Source organism: Chiloscyllium plagiosum, chromosome 10, assembly GCF_004010195.1.
Source record: "Chiloscyllium plagiosum isolate BGI_BamShark_2017 chromosome 10, ASM401019v2, whole genome shotgun sequence".
NCBI classification, from domain to species: domain Eukaryota; kingdom Metazoa; phylum Chordata; class Chondrichthyes; order Orectolobiformes; family Hemiscylliidae; genus Chiloscyllium; species Chiloscyllium plagiosum.
Genome location: NC_057719.1, coordinates 26,635,475 through 26,655,717, shown reverse-complemented (window position 1 = coordinate 26,655,717; position 20,243 = coordinate 26,635,475). Strand labels below are relative to the sequence as shown.

Genomic DNA, 20,243 nt, shown 5'->3' with positions numbered 1-20,243 from the left:
TTACTGAAGTCCATATAGATCACATCTACTGCTCTGCCCTCATCAATCTTCTTTGTTACTTCTTCAAAAAACTCAATCAAGTTTGTGAGACATGATTTCCCACGCACAAAGCCATGTTGACTATGCCTAATCAGTCCTTGCCTTTCCAAATACATGTACATCCTGTCCCTCAGGATTCCCTCCAACAACTTGCCCACCACCGATGTCAGGCTCACTGGTCTATAGTTGCCTGGCTTGTCTCTACCGCCATTCTTAAACAGTGGCACCACGTTTACCAACCTCCAGTCTTCTGGCACCTCACCTGTGACTATCGATGATACAAATATCTCAGCAAGAAGCCCAGCAATCACTTCGCTGGCTTCCCTCAGAGTTCTCGGGTATACCTGATCAGGTCCTGGGGATTTATCCACCTTTATGCGTTTCAAGACATCCAGCACTTCCTCCTCTGTAATCTAGACATTTTGCAAGATGTCACCATTTATTTCCCTACAGTCTATATCTTCCATATCCTTTTCCACAGTAAATACTCATGCAAAATATTCATTTAGTATCTCCTCATTTTCTGTGGCTCCACACAAAGGCCACCTTGCTGATCTTTGAGGGGCCCTATTCTCTCCCTAGTTACCCTTTTTTCCTTAATATATTTGTAAAAACCCTTCGGATTCTCCTTAATTCTATTTGCCAAACAATCTCATGTCCCCTTTTTGCCATCCTGATTTCCCTCTTAAGTATACTCCTACTTCCTCTATACTCTCCTAAGGATTCATTCGATCTATCCTGTCTATACCTGAAATGTGCTTCCTTCTTTTTCGTAACCAAACCCTCAATTTCTTTAGTCATCCAGCATTCTCTATACCTACCAGCCGTCCCTTTCACCCTGACAGGAATATACTTTCTCTGGATTCTAGTATCTCATTTCTGAAGGCTTCCCATTTTCCAGCCGTCCTTTTACCTGCGAACATCTGCCCCCAATCAGCTTTTGAAAGCTCTTGCCTATATTGGTCAGTAGAGCTGAGTTATCCAGCTGTGATCAGCTAATCAATTGGATACTTGCAAATCAGATAAGGACCTTTTAAATTCCTTATTAACCTCATTACAGGAAATGCAAAAGAATAATTGATTCTTACTAATTTGTTTTAATATCTGTTCCAACAAAGTTGTGTGAGAAACAAAAACAGAAGTTGCTGAAAAAACTCAGCTGGCAGCATCTATGAAGAGAAATCAGAGTTAACGTTTTGAGTCCAGTGACCCTTCCTCAGAATCGGTCATCGGACCTGAAATGTTAATTCTGATTTCTCTTCACAGATGTTGCCAGACCTACTGAGCTTTCCCAACCACTTCTGTTTCTGATTTATAGTTCTTTTGCTTTTTTTCTAAAATTTGTGAGAATTCTTTAGCTAACAATTTATGAGCAGTTTCTTTCTTACCATATTTACTAGATACCCCTATCTTGATCCTTGGGTATCTTAGAATGTGTTCATTCATGCCACATTCCAATGTCTGCTAGTTTCTGTACCTATGATTCATTTACCTCTGTAATGATGTATGGCTGTTTTTACCATCTGAGACTGATTTGCTCTCATAATTTTATTTGAATCTTTTCCTCTAATGCTTTTAGTGATCTTTTTTGTATATAGGTGGATCTATAACTACTTTGGAATTTATATCTATGATTATTTGAAGGACCTCAACTACAACCTACTATTAGTATTGTGACAAATTGGTTAAATAATTGAAGAAAGATTCACTAATTAAATTTAATGTGAAATGTTCTTATCTATGTCTTATGCGTAAGCAACTGCAGCTGTATATTCTATCTCAGTTCTGTTTCCTTAAGTCTACAGAGATACTATTGTTCTACTTGTGAAGACTACATTTAGCAAAATATTTTCCCAAGCTCTCTAACTACTGTCAGCCATGTTTTGCCGCAATAACCATGGGCAGCCATTGGCCATTTTGTGCTGCTCAGTCATTGGCCGTCCTAACATCTCTCTTCTGATTGTTGTTTAGTTCAAGACATGGGCATCTTGTACTGAATTTCAGAAATTCACAGGAATTCTGTATAGATTTACCACTAGTTGGGTGAAAGTGCAGCAGGGAACGCAGGAACTGACTAGAACTCAAAACAAAATAATTTCTGATATCTATCAGACAGAACCTCCATCCATCACACGTGTCGTGATTATATTAGAGGAGAGAGCTGGTGCCCAAACTGGGGCAGAAGGGGAATTGGGAATGGGGAGAGTCCTCAGCATTTGGTTGAGCCTGATACACTAGACATAAATGAAAGTCCAAATTTTGGTTGTAATGTGGGCCCTGAAAGTATTGCAGCCAAAAGTGCAGTTAGCAAAAAGGCTCAGAGGAGTTTGATAGAGACATACAAGATGATCAGAGGATTAGGTTGGGTAGACAGTGAAAGCCTTTTTCTTAGAATGATGACATCAGCTTATACGAGAGGGCATAACTACAAATTGAGGAGTGATAGATTTAAGACAGATGTCAGAGGCAGGCTCTTTACTCAGCGAGGGGTAAGTGCGTGGAATGCCCTGTCTGCCAATGTAGTTAACTCAGCCACATTAGGGAGATTTAACCAATCTTTGGATAATCACATGGATGATGATGGGATAGTGTAGGGGGATGGGCTTAGATTAGTTCACAGGTCAGCGCAACATCGAGGGCCGAAGGGCCTATTTTGTGCTGTATTGTTCTATGTTCTGTGTTCTATGTTACTTATATTCTTCCATAAGACATGGTGTCACTGGAAAGGCCAACATTTATTGCCTATCCCTAATTGCTTGAGCAGATTCTCTTTGGATAATTTTTAAGAATGCCATTGGGGTTTGAGCAGCCTTTTCCCTGACTCCCTCAACCCACAAATCACGGATACCCAAAGGTAAAGTATTTTGCGACTCATAACCATGCGAGGCAGTGCAGGATTTAAAAAAAAGTCAGTCAGGGCATGTGGGAATTTATCGCCCATCCCTAGTTGCCCTTCAGGTGGTGATGGTGAGCTGTCTCTTAAACTGCTGACATCCTTTTTGTTTAAGTTAACACATAATGCTGTTGGGATGGGGGGAGATCCAGGATTTTGACCCAGTAATGTTGAAGGAATGGTGACATATTTGTAACCAGAATGGTGATTGGAAGGGAGTTTCCATGTAACTGCTGTCCTTGAATTTCTAGACGACAGAGATTAGAAGTTTAGAAGGTGCTGTCCAGAGAGTCTTGGTTACATCGACGATTAAGGGAGGATACTTTCTCTAGACTCTGATGCATCATGGCATTGCAGTGATTGAAATGAGGCCAGCTGCGAGGATCTCATAGAATTTGAGTACCTTGATTGGGGCTGTTAATCCAGTCCAGTCATGGAGTCCTAGCTGACAGATCTCCGCAAGGATCTGTTTTGGGACCATTGCTGTTTGTCATTTTTATAAATGACCTGGAAGAGGGGTTAGAAGGTTGGGTGAGCAAATGAGGCCAGCTGCGAGGATCTCATAGAATTTGAGTACCTTGATGGGGCTGTTAATCCAGTCCAGTCATGGAGTCCTAGCTGACAGATGAGTGTCTGGGATTTAGGGTTTGTCCTCATTTCCCTGTAAACTGGTTGTATGGTAGGGTTTGGGTCCTGGTCTTGCTGCTCCTTCCCTTGTAAAATTGCTGTTTCTTTGTATGCAGTTGTTAATGTTAACTGTTTTTTGTAAATTGTTTCGTAACTGTTTAATAAAATAAAAAAAAGGACCATCATTGCCCTTTGATGTGAAGGGCACTGCTTGTCACTGGCCACTTGGGTGTTTCTTTTCTTCCTGGTGGTGGGAAAAAAAAGGAAAGAATAAATAAATAAATAAACATGAGTGTCAGATGTCAAAGAGTGTGGTGCTGGAAAAGCACAACCAGGCAGCAGCATCCAAGGAGCAGGAGAATTGATGTTAGAGTGTCTGATATCCCATTCACTGAGAGTTAACTCTGTGTTGGTTATAGATAACAGACCATCGTTTACCAGCATTTACCAGAATTTGAGTATTTCCTCAAGTTGAATGGTATGCATCATACAAGGACAGTTCCATACTATGCATCGTCCAATGGTCTGACAGACAGAGCAGTCCAAACTTTGGAGGCAGGCTTACAGAAACAGCCTTCAGCTTCACCAGATAGAAAACAGTCTTGGTTCCTATATGATTATAGGACCACTCCTCAAGCAACTTCAGAGATAGCTCCAGCAGAGTTGCTAATGGGGAGAAGACTCCACACCAGGTTAAATCTGATCTTCTTGCATTGGGTCTGTGGGGTTGGGAGGGTGAAATGGTATCAGGAACGCCAATGCTGTACACAACACTCCGCAAATTGAATGAGACAATTTACTTTAGGAGGCGAAGTGTGGCGCAGGACCCATGGGAATGGCCCTACACAGATAAGAGGTATGGTCAATGCCAGTGATGTATAAAGTTCGGGTAGGTGAAATGGTCATGAGCAAGCATATGGACCACATGAAAGCTGCAAATTCACAAACAATGTGGGAGTAAAACATGCGCACCTCCTCAACTGCCCTTCTGACTGTTCCAGAACCCATGGGTTCTCCCTCTCCATCAAGTCTTCAAGATATCTCAGGATCTGAAAAGAATACAGGGGACGTTGCCATCTCGATCGCTTTGCTGTCTGAAGAGGTGAATGGATTTCTTCTGAGACGTTCTAGGCATAAGAGGCGAGCTACTGTACGCTACACACCACCCAAATTAAAGGCAGTGTTGGAGGACTCTGACCTGGTGCTAAAACACCTCAGGAGAAGCTACAAAAAAAGAGAACTGACCTATATCTTCAGACTCAGGTGGGAACGGATGTAGTAATTGTAATGAGGTGAGCCTGGTGGACCTCAGAATATAAATTCCCTGATTGGCTGAGATTAACAGCTCCAATCAGGGAACCCTGCCTGACAGAGATAAACAGGAGTTTTGTGCTGGCTTCAGCGGCACATATACTAAAATTGGAACGATACAGAGAAGATTAGCATGGCCCCTGCGTATTTTGATTTAGTCCCTACCCTCCCCTTCACTGTTTTGATCACACAGCACTGCCCTTTGATGTGAAGGGCAGTGTTTGTCACTGGCCACCCGGGTGTTTTCCTATCTTCCTGGTGGTGGAATTTGAATAAAGATTTGTGCACTTTGTGTCTTTCACTGTGTCTCACACCTGCACACACAAAAGTAAAAAGGTGGCAAGCACTGCCCTTTGATGTGAAGGGCACTGCTTGTCACTGGCCACTCGGGTGTTTTCCTATAAGAAAAAAAAATTAAACAGGAGTTTTTTACCCCTCTTCCGCGATTACGTTAGGGCCCGGGTGTCCTTGGAGAAGGAGCACGCGGCTTCCACCAACACTCTGGAGTTGTTCAGGGAGAGGTGGGCGCCGCAGGGAGTGGAGTGCATTATTTCTCCCTCCAACTCCATTTTGATTTAGTCCCTACCCTCCCCTTCATTGTTTTTGATCACACAGCACTGCCCTTTAATGTGAAGGGCAGTGTTTGTCACTGGCCACCCGGGTGTTTTCCTATCTTCCTGGTGGTGGAATTTGAATAAAGATTCGTGCACTTTGTGTCTTTCACTGTGTCTCACACCTGTGCGCACACACACCATGGGTGCTGAGGGGAAAAAAATATATAAATAGGGAATTAAAAAAATAAGCACTAAAAGAAAAATAAACAGGAGTTTCAGAGACTCTGCTCATCCTGAGAGTGGCCTCTGAGGGAGTAGCATCAATGCTGAAGGACTTACCATTTGTGTTAGGGAGGGGACTAAATCTGTGCTGGGCCTCAGCCAGTGTATACTGTTAACCTGGAACAATTGGGAAAGCCCTGGCTGGCTTATATAAGCAGGAGATTTAGAATCTCCTCAGTTTAGGGACTAATTCTGCTAGCTACTGCTAAAATCAGTGATTCCAGTTTTTATTGGGAAACCTGATTCCTGAACTGGCTGAACTATATAACCAGCTTGTTAACTGGTATTCCTTTTAAGGACTGACTTTTAAAACTGCCTGATCCATGCAGTCAATGTTAAAGGTGCCATTCAGTTCTCATTAAGGGATTGTTGTTTCACTGGCTAGTTACAGCTTGTTATTCTTTTCTCCTCCTTTGAGAAAAGAACATTTTTTCTTTTTAGTGGCAGGTCTTAGCCTTTGGACTGTAGTTTTCCTTTTTGTATGTTTTCACTTTTTTTGGTGTTTGGACTGAGCCCTTGTGAGAAAATACAGCTTACCAGATGAGCTGTTCCTGAGGGACTGGGTCTCTGTAAAGTCTGTGCTGGGAGGTGAGCACTTGCTGTATCCTGGAGTTTGGGAGATGACCCTGCTTTTGGGTGTGGACCAAACACCTGTGAGTTAACAGTGTCTTTACAATGTACTGTGTTGCTGAGAGTGGGCCTGGTTCTCCAAGGATGGCCCAGGACTTTATGGAGACTGAACACCTGTGCTGTGGGGTGTGCACTTCCTGCATTCAGGAGTGGACTCTGGTCTTGGTTGTGAACTGTTTTTGGCAATGGACTGTGCAGTTTGGACTGGACTTCATTTCTGACAAGGCACTCTGTATACTGGAGTGGACTCTGATCCTGGGAATGGACTCTACATGTTGAAGAGAACTGTGTGGCAATGGACTCTACCAGAAAGGACTGTTTTTGTTGATTGATTGACTGACTGACTGACTGTCTTGTTTAGGTATATCACCTGCACTCATGTCCCTGGGTCTGGCAGGCCTCACTGAGCTGGGAGGCTCATAGGTCATCCTGAAAGCTGTCATCGAGAGCCAGCGGGTAGCTAGGCCATCCTGTGAACCTGAAGGTTGGTAGGCTGTCCCTGATACTCGTCTCCCTGAGCAGGAAGGTAGGTAGACCATTCTGAGTGCTTTCTTCCTGAGAAGGGGTGATCAGGACAGGCCCTTCTAGAAGTGGTCCGGTGTCAGTGCAGCTGAGCACCAAAAGGTGTGTAGGGTCCAGCTGAGATTTAGAAGGCTTGTGGGCTGTTTGAGGTTGTCGGAAGGTATCAGGTCAGTCCACAGGCTGGGTGGCTCAACTGGGTAGGTGTGAGCCTGATGGTATGTAAGGGCAGATCCTACCAGAAGGCTGGTAGGCTGTCCTCAGTGCTGTCACCCTGGACAAGTACCAGGGCAAACTCACCTAGGTGTCTGAAAGGTGCAAAGGGTGGCTAGGGGAGCTGGAAGGTGGGTAGGATGCCCTGACTGCTGTCATCCTGGGGAGGTTGGAATCAGAACAGGCTGTCCTAGAAGTGGTTAGAAGGGGCATGGGATGGATTGAGAACCAGAAGGGGTGTGGGGGATGGGTGGGTTGCTGGAGGTCTATATTGTATGTGCTTTTGTGTAATTGGACTGTCTTGTATGTACAAATGTTACTATTTTGTAATGCTTGAAACTGGAGTTTGAGATTTGTCCTCATTTCCCTGAAAACTGGTTGAATGGTAGGTTTGGGGCTAGACTTTGCCATTCCTCTCCCTTGTAAAATTGCTGTTTCTGTATAGTTAATGTGCAGTTTTTTGCAAACTATTCCTTAAAAAAATAAGGAGTTTCAGAGGCTCTGTTCACACAGCTGTCTTTGACGGAGTAGCTTCAATGGTGAAGGACTTTCCATTTGTTAGGGAGGGGACTAAATCTGTGCTGGGCCTCAATTAATATACTGTTAATCTAGGACAATCAGGAAAGCCATGGCTGGCTGATCAAACCAGGATTAGGATCTCTTCCGTTTCGGGACTGACTCTGGTGGCTGGGCCACAGTCAGTGTTCCAGCTTTTTTGTAGGAAACCGGATTTCTGAACTGGCTAATTGTATAGTCTCCTTGTTAACTCCTTCCTTATTAAGGACTTTTTTTAACTGCCTGATCACCACAGTCACAGGTGTAATTCAGTTCTCATTAGGGAATTGTTTCACTGGCTGATTACAGCCAGTGTTATTGTTTTCTGTCCTTAAAATATGATTTTTGTGGTAGGGCTTATACTTGCACTGTAGTTTTGTTTCTTACGTGTTTCACTTTTTTAGTGTTTGGACTGAGCCCTTGTGAGAATACATCTTCCCAGATGAACTGTTCCTGTGGGTAGGCCTGACCCTCTGTCAGTAGACTAAGTCTCTGTAAAGACTGAACATGTGTGCTGGGAGGTGAGCAATTGCTGTATCCTGGAGTTTGGGAGTGGACCCTGCCTTCAGGAGTAGACATCCTTGAGTTAACTGTACTTGTGCAATGTACTGTTCCTGTGAGTGGGCCTAGTTATCTCAGGAGACTGAACACCTGTGAGTGCTGTGTGGTAGGTGCATTTGCTACCTTCAGGAGTGGACTGTTTTGGCACTGGACTCTATTTCTTGCAATGCACTTCGTATACTGAAGTGGACTGTTCTTGGGAATGGACTCTACATTTTAAAAAACTCATGATGGTCTCTGTACTAGAAGGGACTGTATTGTTGCTTATTGGGCTTATCACCTGCACTCTTTTTTTCCCTGGGTGTAGTCGGCCTCTGAGCTGGGAAGCACAGGTTGTCCTGAAAGCTGTCCACCCAAAAGCAGGAGGGTGAGTAGGTGTTCCTATGAACCTGAATAGGATAGGCTGCCCTGAAAGCCAGAAGGTGCTTAGGCCACCCTGCTACCAGCCTCCCTGAGGTAGTGGGTGGGTTGACTGTCCTATCCACCTGAAGGTGGGTCGGCCACTCCTGAGCCAGAAAGTGGTTTTGGTGGTTGAGTGCTGTTGTCTGGAAGGTGTCAGGGCAGACAGAAGGGGCATATGGCTGGAAGGGATGGTGGTTCTCTTGTGGGGGTGTCTGTATTCTATGCACTTATCTAATTGAACTGTCTTAGGGATTTGTTACATCTACTTTTGTGATAAAGTGGGATTTGAGGTTTGTGCTCATTCAACCTGAAAATTGGTTGAACAGTGGGGTTTGGCTTTGCTGCTCTCAGCTGTAAATTGCTGTATACAGTTAATGTTAGTTGTGTACTCATTAATAAAATAAAATGTCAGGTTTTGTTCTGACAGCTGGCTGAATCCATGTTAATGACTCTCCCTTTATCTGAGAGGGGGACTGATTCTGAGCTGGCTGCCCACATCCAGTGTACTGATGCTGGTTTGTGTTTCTAGGAAACCTGATTCATTAAACTGGCATTCCTTTGAGGACTAACTTCTAAAAACTGGCTGATTTTAAACAATGTTACAGGTATAATTCAGTTCATGTTAGGGGATTGTTTCACTGGCTGGTTACAACCTATTACCCTTAAAAGTAGAAGTAAAATGTTGGTTTTTGTGGCAGGCTTAGCCCTTGCATTCTGGTTTTGTGTTTTCACTTTTGGACTGAGCCCGTGAGAAAATACATCTTTCCAGATGGCCCTTTGTGGGTGACTAGGCCTCTGTAAAAACTGGACATGTGCTGGGAGGTGAGCAATTGCTGCACTCAAGTGGATTTTGTTTTGTAATTGAGTGTAGGCCAGAGTGGGATAGTTAGTACATATGGTAGCTGGGAGCAGATGGACCAATGACCAGACTGGAGACGAGGCAGCTGAAAGATTGCCCCTCCCCTGACCAGCTTTCCTACAGCCAGCCATACACAAGCTGGCTGGGGGTGAGGGTCTATGATCAGCCTGGAAGAAAGTGAGTAGGGGCCAGGCAACTGATAGCATCCTCACAGGCAGGCCAGTCAGTATGCAGGGAGACTGAGCCAGAAGACGAACTGATAGCCAGTCCATAAGAACACTGGCCAGGGAAAGGATGTCATATACTGGGAGGCTGGGTGCTGGCTGGCCAACAGCCAGGCTCTAGGCAAGCAGGTTGGAAATGGCTTGGTTAGTACATGGGGTGACCAGGAGCTGACAACTATGCTGGAGAAAAACTGGCCAGGGAGGGTCAGTCAGTACACAGGGCAGCTGGAGACCAGAAGGTTGATGACTGACTGTCCTACAGCAAGGCAAGCCAGGGTCCGATCAGTATGTGGTGTGAGCTGGTGTCTTACACAATACAGACCCAATATAGTTTGTTACTGTTACCTTTGACTGAAAGTGGAACTTGAAGTTTGTCCTCTCCCTGAAAAATGGTTCAAAGGGCTTTGTTGCCCTTTCCCCTGAGTTTTCTTAACTGCTTTTTTTAATTTTGTATTTAAGTGAGGTTCTGTTCTCCTGAACTTACTGAATCAGTGTCAGTAAGTAAAGGATTACTCAGGACACTGGCCTATGTAGTTATTTGTTTCAGTATTCAATATTTACTACACATTTATCAAGACATCTTTTGTACATCTCAACTTTGCATTCAGTATGTAGTATGGTGGCCCTGCATGAAAGTATGTACATTCTTTCCACACCAGAAATGCAAGGTTATGATTTGAAACTGCATTAAGCAAATGTCATTATCTTAGCACATATTTAAGGCATTTATTTAAAACTCAGCTGTAAATTGATACTGTCCATTCAATATGCATTGATCAATTTTTTTTTGGAAAGTAGCAAGCAACCCAAGTTTCCATTTGGTCAGGCTCCATCAAACCATTAAGTTTCTACACTTGTTTCTATTGACTGCACTAATGGCAAGTATTCCTCCCAGCTCAACATTAGGAATGTATACCCTAAATCAAGAATGCACCTTTGTTCCAATTCTAGGATTTGGGGATTTTAATCATACAACATTTGACACATGCTGCTTGCTTCCAAGTACAAAAGATTAAAGTTATTTGTGAAATCCTTAGCAATCAAATCTAAACAGTGTCATTAAGTGTACTAAAACAGCAATTGCTCCAATAAAGCCACTTGTTGCTTGCTCAATTAAATATCTACACAATTACACCTAGACCCCTGCGTTTTCAAAGCTGTGCTTCTGTCCTGTGATAAGTATACTATATTGAGCACCCTTCTCCTGCTCGACTTTTTGCGATGCAATTGAATACCTTCGAGCTCTGGGTTCAGCCACAAGACGTTTGTCCCAGTTCAAGATAAAACAATCAGGGAAAACTTTAAATATAAGTTTGATACATAACAGTTCTGGCCAACCACCTGAGATTTCCCATTTAAGCTGGCTCACTTTGAAGCTATAGATATACCAGAATTCAGTATTTTATTTCACCATGCTCCTTAAGTTTCTTTTAAATGAAAAGTTGCTTTTTTATCTCTTAATGAATTAGCTGCAAGGCTCAGGTATATTTTTCAATTAGAAGTTCAGCTTGGCAGATTCTTAAGTTGCTCAAAAATTAAGTATGATTCTCAGACTAATGGAGCAAAACTAACATCAAAATAATCAAAGATTTATTTCAAGTATCCCACACTTGATAATTCTATTACAAAATCAGCTGATGCTATGCCATGTAAAGGTTTTTGAAGATCTCTACTGCCCTCACGTGGTTTCAAAGTGTAGGCCTTCAAGACATTCACATCAATGTAAACAAAATACTATTGGTTTAATTTGTCTTTTAGTAAATTGTGAATCTTAACTGTTCAAGGTCTTCTACCCTTCCTTTCTTCTCTTTCCCCCCCCCCCCCCCATTTAAAAAAAAAGCAATAGACAATATCTCATTCAATCCAGAGCTGCATGTTAAACCATTTGGTGAGGAATAACATTGCAAAAGCAAGTGATAGGTAGAGGAACAAAAACCTGTATTAGCATAGATCTTTGAAGATAGAAAAGGTGATTAAACAGGCATGTAGGCTTTCATTTGAGTTTAAGAGCAGGCATATATTCAAACTGTACAAAACATCCTTAAGGCTCCTGCTACAATATTGCATGCAATTCTGGCCATTGTATTAAAGGAAGGATGTGATCAAAGTAGGAGAAAGGAGATTTAGAAGGATGCCACTTGGGTAATATTGACTAATAGGGATTGACTTGTTTGCATAGGAACAGAAACTGAATTTAGTGCAAAAGTTGAGGGGACTGCATCGAGTGGATAGGAAAACTTCTGTTAGTAGGTCTTCCACGTGAAGATTCATTGTGTTTGTAAGGAGTACCCCAGCTCAACTATACAAACAAAAGCCTCCACCTTCAAATTAAAAATCATATAGGTCCTTCATCACAGCCACCTGATGAAGGAGCAGCACTGCAAAAGCTTGCTTCTAATTAAACCTGACTGACTACAACTTGTGTTGACTTTTAACTTTGTCCACCCCAGATTACTGGTGCTGGAAAAGCACAGCAGGTCAGGCAGTATCCAAGGAGCAGGAAGATTGATATTTTGGGCAAAAGCCCTTCATCAGGCTTCCAGCATCTGCAGTCTTCCCTTTTGCCTACTTTGTCCACAGTGGTCCAACACTGGCATCTCTATCATTATGTACTTCTAAATGCTCTGCTATTACATCCTTTAGAATAAACTAACATTTTCTCTAACTCTTTTTGTCACTTTTTTTGTTCAAACAGAAAAAGCTTACATTTGCAAACTTTCCAATCATCTGGGATTTTTCCAGAGTCTAAGGATTTCTGGAAAATTACTCCTAGCACATTCATTATTTCTGCAGCTATGTCTTTTGATATCTTAACATGCATCCCATCAGGTCTAAGGGATTCAAACTTTAGCCCCATTATGATATTATAGGTTCTGGGGAGCTGAAGAACAAGAGTAGGCTGTTCAGCCCTTTAAGCCTTTTGTGCCATTCATCAGCCACAATGCTATGGACTTTCCTCACATCCACTTTCTTGTGCTTTCTCCATAACCTTTGATTCCCTTACTAATCAACAATCTATCGCAGCCTTAAACATGTACAAAGACTCTGTCTCCACAGATTTGTGGCAAGAAATTCCTCCTAATGTCTTAAATTGAAACCCCATTATGCCTTCTAAACTCTCCCATAAGGGGAAACATTTTCATCTATCAAACTCCTTACGAATCCTATCAAATTCAGATCACCTCTCATGCTTCTAAACTCCAGTGAGCAGAGTCCCAACCAGTTTAATCGTTGTTCAAATGACAATGCCTCTATACTCGGTATCATCCTTGAGAGCCTTCTCTGAACTGCCTCCAATAAAATACCTTTCCTTAAGGGGACCAAAACTGCTCAGTACTCAAGATGTAGTCCTGACTAGTCATTATCCTCTCATGACAGTTATTGTACTTTTCTCTCATTTGCCCCTTATAGCATTTAAAACTACTGTCTTCTAATGTGTACACTAATGGAAAATAATTATTCAAATCCCTATTATTTACTCAGTCTCATTCTCTAAGACTCCTATGGTCAATTTTGGTCTCTCCCTCATTTACTTGAAGCAGCTCTTGCTGTCTATTGAGAGTAAACTTGTAAGTAATATCAAAAATCTTTGCTCACTTTTTCTACTTTAAAGATACTCCTGAGATACAAATTACTAGCAAGTCAGTGATGGGAATACCAAACTGTCCTGCCTTCTATTCCAATTGTCTTGTCTGCTCACAAAGTCAAACTTCTGTACCTGAAATGGAAATAATTTAAAACAATGATTTTAACATGCAATTACATCCTAATTCAGTGAATAGACATCAATTTACAGCACAATCCACTAATAAGGTTTTGATTTTATATTAAAACTTTAACATTCTTGAATAAAGCTGTCCACCACAAATGTAAATGCTTGGATTAATTCATTCAATTGGTGTTCCAAAATGTATTGGTTTCAATGGTAAATTGGTGACATAGATGTTGGACCTTTGGTTTTATTTTATCCTTCTTGACAAGCTCTAATCTTTATTTTGGGTGGAGGGGAGGAATTCGGGAGCCTATATACACCATCCATTTTGCTAGCTCAACCAATCCTCTATTTTAAAACCTGTTTACAATTTGATCCAGGTCAAGGAACAGTCACTTAACATGCATGAAGAAAACAAGATGACTTGAAGACTGAGTTTGAAATACAGACTGTCCTTTCTCTTCAGTGAGAGTGCTGCAACCATTTTGGAGTTTGCTTCTCAGAACTTGAATTACCAGTGAATAGGCCTTGCATTGAAAAATACCGTAGATATTGTACTTTACTGCATGAAATATAAAGCCATTTGATCACTGTACCTATGACAAAATGTTACAAATCATGAATCAAAAGCCATGAAGTGATTTGTATTCTTCCCCCCACTCCCCCCACAGGAAACTCAATCTATCTAATCTCTAGGTTAAAAGCATATCAAAATGGGTCTTGAATGCTTTTAGACTTTCAATATTTACTTAAAACAGATACCTGAGAACTAATATTATCTTTAGATTATTCCTGGTATACAAATTTGTCAAAAGTTCATACTGGAATATCAAAATTTCACAAATATTCTCATGCAAGATCTACTTACCACTGATACATAGATTGCATCTACCAGTTTAAATTCACTGCACATTACATGGCATGTGTCAAACCCTTCCTCCTCCAAAAGCACCAACTCTTATAGAATTCTACCACTCTCAAGCCATTCCTATCCCACTTACCTTCACTGGTTTCACTTGATCAATATAAGGTTTCAAAGCCTCGGCTAGTTTGGCAGTTGACCTCCATTTTAAAAAGTGGAGGAAAAGGGATTCAGTTCTGCTTACAATTGTCAAACTGCATTTACCTCCAGAGAAGTGGCAGCAGATATACTTCATAAAACAACTAATACCTACACAGTATGCAATATATATTGGGAAAGGAAAGTCAGTGACTCATAATTCAAAACCTGACATTCCTCAAGTCAACTTCAAATCATCAATAATAAATGGGTAAAACACTGCATTTTTAGAGTGTGGATTAGCAAAATTAAGCTGAGCTCAGAAAATTTCACAACTGCATTCTTGTTTGTCTGGAGAACTGGATCATTTCATAACTGATTTCTGACCAATGAGCTGAATGTCCTCCTCCTGTGTCATAATGGCTATGCTACTACATAAGCTAGTGCTTCCCACTGAAGGTACCAGTAACCGTTTGCATGGGAAGTTTGGCTTGAACTGTGAAACCTCTGCCTAATTTATAGCTTCAGGCAGGTCATATCATCACAATCTCAGCATTTTTTTCCATCTCTCAAAAACCTCATATGGAACACGCAAGTTCTATCATGCGAACATCAAAAACCTCTGGATGCCTTTTACTTTGAAGTTGATAAATCCTTTTCTGTATTATTGAGGAAAAGGTGCTCTAGTTTCCTTTATAAAAAGGAACCTTGAGCCTTTATAGATCAGTATGGAGTAGCAGCTGTTTGCAGGTTAAACTCAAAGAAAGATTAATCATTCAAGCACGCCACCTTAGCCAATACAATGCAACACAGTGGCCTGAAAAAAAAAACAAACATATTTTGATGAAACATTTGAATTTCCAGAAGCAAAATACTGGAAGATGGAAATAAACATGAAATGCGTGAATACTCAAGTACGTTTGGTAGTATTTGTGGGATGAAGAATAGTTAATGCTTCAGGTCTGTTGGAAGGAGACAGATGCTACCTAAGCAGCCACGTACTTCTACAATTTCTTGTTTCTAAATGCTATATTTGGCTGGGGCTCTAATTAGCAGATTTATAAAAAGAGAAACTTGACCCTCCTAAATATGCACTTTTAATACAACTGATTTCCTTACAAATCAGAAAATTAGTAATAAATTACTTAGATACTTTTGAGGGAGGGGGTTAAAACTATACAGATCAGATTGAATCCTTCAAAGTTATGAATGCCTTCAAATCTTGACTGAATAAGAACAGTTTCAAGGAAGGCCAGCATAAAGTCCTCTGTCACAAACCAATATTAAAGAAGATTCCATGTATGCTTTAAACAGGAAGTTAACTGCTTTGATGGAGCAATAATTAAAGATTTCAGAGCATACAGGAAAGTGAGTTTAAGTATTCAGAACACAGACCACCACCATAGATTTGTTCAGTTAAACAGAGAACTGCTACTGTGCAGTCAGGTTTAATTCAAATGAAGTTTTGTATCTACTGAAATTTGCATTACTGCCATTAGATTTTGGTCCAAGATTAATGGAATTCTTTTGGATATGTGAACTTGTATAAAAATCTTTACTTTATCATGAGATCATTTTGCAGTATGAAATCTGACCTTTTTAAAACCGATTAAGAGATTACATTATTTAACAGGAATGATTAACAGTTGATTGCTGTACAGAGGGTCCCTATTTAAAATTGCCTAACAGCATTTCTCTTTACATTGTGGATATAATGAGACCAGTATGCAGTGTTAGGACTTAATTTTAATGTTGTTTCAAGCCAGGTCAATAGACAATAGGTGCAGGAGTAGGCCATTCTGCCCTTCAAGCCAGCACCACCATTCATTATGATCATGGCTATCATCCTCAGCTTCATCGTCCAATGAAGCATGCATGATCCAATTGGTGCCATTTCAGAGAAACCTTTCCAGATCCCCAAAATGCACACTGTCTCTGCTTCCCTATCTGACAATTGGAAGTTTTCCAGTCATCCATTCACTTGTTCTTTCTTACTGCCCCTTTCCTGAGCACTCCCTTGCAGCAAGGATTTCAGAGGGAGTCAGGAAATAGAAAGGGCACAGTATAAAGAATTAGCATAATTCTCTTATAAAACTATTTTAGAAGTTATTTACAAATCACACTAATAGTTTATAAATGTTAAGTAACACAATGTTAGAATATATAAAAAAAGTTTGTTCTTTTCCATAAAGGTCCCCAAAACATCATTACTGCATTTACATTAATTGTAATGGGAAAATCTGCTTGAAGTTGTACTTTCCTGGAACAGAACTACAACTTTATTGTATTAGAGAAATTTAATTAAAATTAATTTTATTTTTAAAAACATTATAAATGATAAATTAGCATTTATAGCTTAAAAGTACCATTACAAGTGTTTTCCCAATATGGCTATGCTGTTACACATTAAAACACTGAACTTAATACCATACCTCAATATGAACAAGTTTATAGAATACCCACACATTTCCCCACCCCACAAAAATTGCCATAATAGCCTCTACCACAACCTGTTGGATCATATTTAATAGTAATTTAAAGGTAGTATTTTTCAAAAATTACTTTTTAAACAATGTGTTCCTCAGAAATATTAATGGAAGAAAGACTGCTTTAGAACTATACCCATTTTGATGACAAATTTAAGTTTTAATAGCAAACATCTGTCTCAAGCTCAATACTCACTTTCCAGTGAACCTACTGTTCTTTCAAAAGTACAAAATTAGATTCAAGTAATATTAAGCGCAATTGCAAAACATTTTGCAGTCAAGAACAAAGTTGACCTATTTAGAAAATGTCATTAAAAAGGAAAAACTGCCACATAGAATTTTATCCATAAGTTGGGTAAAATACTACCAGCTGAGAGATCACCATACATTCCTGAACATTCCTTATTCCATGACATTTAGGTTCTTATACCCTTAAGTCATCAACTATTTAGCATTTATATCAAAGAGTAAAGTTGCAACCAACCACACTTTGTTCAGTTATCTGAATATATAAATATTTCTTGTGCACGAAGCAATTCATTGTTAACTGATCCTTCATGCAGAAAAAGGAATGTTGGTACATAATACATGGAAGTAATTGCAACAATTATACAAAAAAAACACTAATACTTGATTTTAAAAAGACAAGTCTGTGATTGATTTGAGTGACACCCTGAAATAAAATCTAGTACCTGTGTAGATTGTCTTTGAGGTAATCTTGGATGAGAACAGCAGTTTAACAAACTGATACAAAATGCTAATATTTTAATACAATACCACTTCGTTAAAAATATTTTTTGAATCAATGGTTTTGACAAAGTAATCAGAGTTTTAAGAACATAATTTACAGAATGTATTTGATTCATTGCTGTACAATTATGCAATACACATAACTTACAGTCAGCATTTTAGTAATACTGCTGACAGATAAAAAGACATGAAAAATTTCAAGTGCACTTTCCATACAAAGAATACTAAATAGCATTGTCTTTCCATGCATGATAAAGAAGGTAACACAAGAAATCCATTATTTATTTAAGATTTATATTTTAAAACTTCTCAGTCAATACATGAGCTTCTGATTACAGCCTATTTACAGTGTGGTCAAAAATGAACTAAATGTGTTCACAGTAATCTGTCATGAAACACAGCAACTGCTTTGCATTGGTATAAAACCCATCATTTACACTACCAATGTGGTCAGTCAGCAACACTTTGGTTGATTAAGCAAAGGAGGTTCCTGACTAGAATGCATCACTCAGGTCACCACTTAGTATTTCTGAAAACTAAAGTGAAGTCTTTAAGACAGCTCTTAACTTGTTTTACTTATGAACTTTTATAAAAGTTGTAATACATTTCTTTCAAGCTCTGCTCATATCTGAAATATCTTTCTTCAATTTATCACCTCCCAAAAAAAAAAATCAATATTGCCATGGAGAATACACACATCTATTTTTGAGTTATTTAACACCTTCAATGATGCAGGTGTGACATACAGCAAGCATTGTCTAGTAACCAATTCCAATCAAGTGCAAATATTTTGTATCTGAACTTGAACCAATAAATTATTTTCAACATTACATTTCTTGATGTGGCAGTATCTTGTTTGGCCCACGTAGCCCTTTCCCTAGACTGAAAGAAATCAAATTATTTTATGCTTGCTATCTGATTTAAAAGGAACGGCATTTGAAATCCCAACACTTTGCAGCAATGAACAAAATCATCAAGGACAACCTGTAAAACTTAATGATCATTTAATAGTTATGAGAAGTCTGACAGTTTTCTTTAAAAATGGTTGAGAACAGTGCAGAATGGTGAGCATGTCTGAGCGGCAGTAAAATTAAAAACTACAAAAAAGTATTTTTGAAAAGAAGTTTTATACCATACATCCTCCCACACCTGGTGGGATGAAAACTGTTTTATCAACAGAGTGGTGTAACACATGGGGCAATATAACACTGATCGTGAACAATCCAATTGGATCAATACAGTGCATACTACGCCATAAGGTATTATGGCTTATTTCCCTACCTGTTCAAATAGAATGCTGACGTGCGCATGGTGTGGATGACCCCACATATTAAAATTAGTCTCACACAGATTCCTAATAATGTTAGCCTTGTTAACCAACTTTCTGTATTGTATACACCAACTTTATGCTCACAACGTCTGATGCACTTAACTATGTTCTGTCCATGGAGTTAAGAAGGGTGTTCATTTCTCTCTAGGAACCTTTAAGTTTTCTGTATGAATTATTTGCATGGTGTAAATGTGAAAACAGTAAAAGGTTATGTAGCTTATACTGCAAACAAGTAACATTGTACAACCAACTTACACTTAGTTAGTTATTGGATATTTCCTGCTTTTGCAGGTTTGTATCCCATTGAAAGAATTGTGTATCCTTGAATAGATACTTTCTCTAATATACAGTACTGTTAGTGCATATGCCAGGCATGCACTTTAATACAGTTCTACCAGTACAAAAGGTATGAATTGCATCGTGATGCACATGGACACTAACCTTTACACAACCAGTGTGCTGTGTATAAGAGGTATTATAACACCACAATAGGTTTAAAATCAAAGTAAAAACAGAACTTCCACAACTTGTAAGAAATAATTTCACCTTAAGTATAAATTAAAATGCAGCAAAGTCTCAGGGTCAAGCTGGAGCACAGTTTTCAGTCTAAAATATATTTGCTCGTAATCTGCCACCAATATGTATGGAACGCTCGATTCAGGTATCCTGATATAGCAATCTTCTTTGAAGTTTCTGTACCACCCATGTGGATGCTAGAATTTTTTTCTTTTTTTGAAGTTAGAACAATGACTACATTTCCAGAAGAGCTCGCAAACATCCATCTACTGTACATATTTCATGCTGACGCCCTTCTTTTTGACATATCATTTCAACATGAAGAGAAAAGTTATATACAATACTGTTACAGAACTTTCGTTGATAATGAAACAGATGCAAAATCTACTGTAAAGTAAGTAGCACAATACAGAAAACCGTTGCTCCACCTCTTACTACATAAATGTATATCATGGGAATACGAGCACCATTTTTCTTCATTAAGGTGACATCCCTGTTATCGCACCCTTCTTTATTTCAAGGGCCCTCAACTTTTTCCAAAGTTCTTCTCGCTCTTTTTCCTTTTTCTTTTCTCTGAAAAATATTTTTAAGGAAGTTGGACCATGTTATGAATCAAAGTCTCCTTCTGTAAGTTGTTACTTAATTTCATAATGGACTGAAGCAACTATTAGGAAAACAAACCATTATTGGAGCTTTTACCTCATTGAACAGTACCACGTTAACCCTAATGAAATGAGGCTGTCAGCATGGGTGAAAATTGAGAATTTTGATTTGTACAAC

The 20,243-nt window shown here is 39.7% G+C and overlaps 1 protein-coding gene and 1 pseudogene across 1 annotated transcript in view; one reads left to right on the top strand and one right to left on the bottom strand.

Annotated features, from left to right (window-relative positions):
• Positions 1–4,948: 4,948 nt before the first annotated feature.
• On the top strand, positions 4,949–5,017 carry LOC122554045 (annotated as a pseudogene).
• Positions 5,018–17,705: 12,688 nt separating this feature from the next.
• ppp2r5eb (protein phosphatase 2, regulatory subunit B', epsilon) overlaps positions 17,706–20,243 on the bottom strand; it is an 89,231-nt gene continuing 86,693 nt past the window's right edge. Inside the window, exon 13 of the mRNA XM_043697219.1 lies at positions 17,706–20,036. Coding sequence (XP_043553154.1) covers positions 19,943–20,036 — 94 coding nt within the window. The 3' untranslated portion in view covers positions 17,706–19,942. The remainder of the gene's footprint in view (positions 20,037–20,243) is intronic.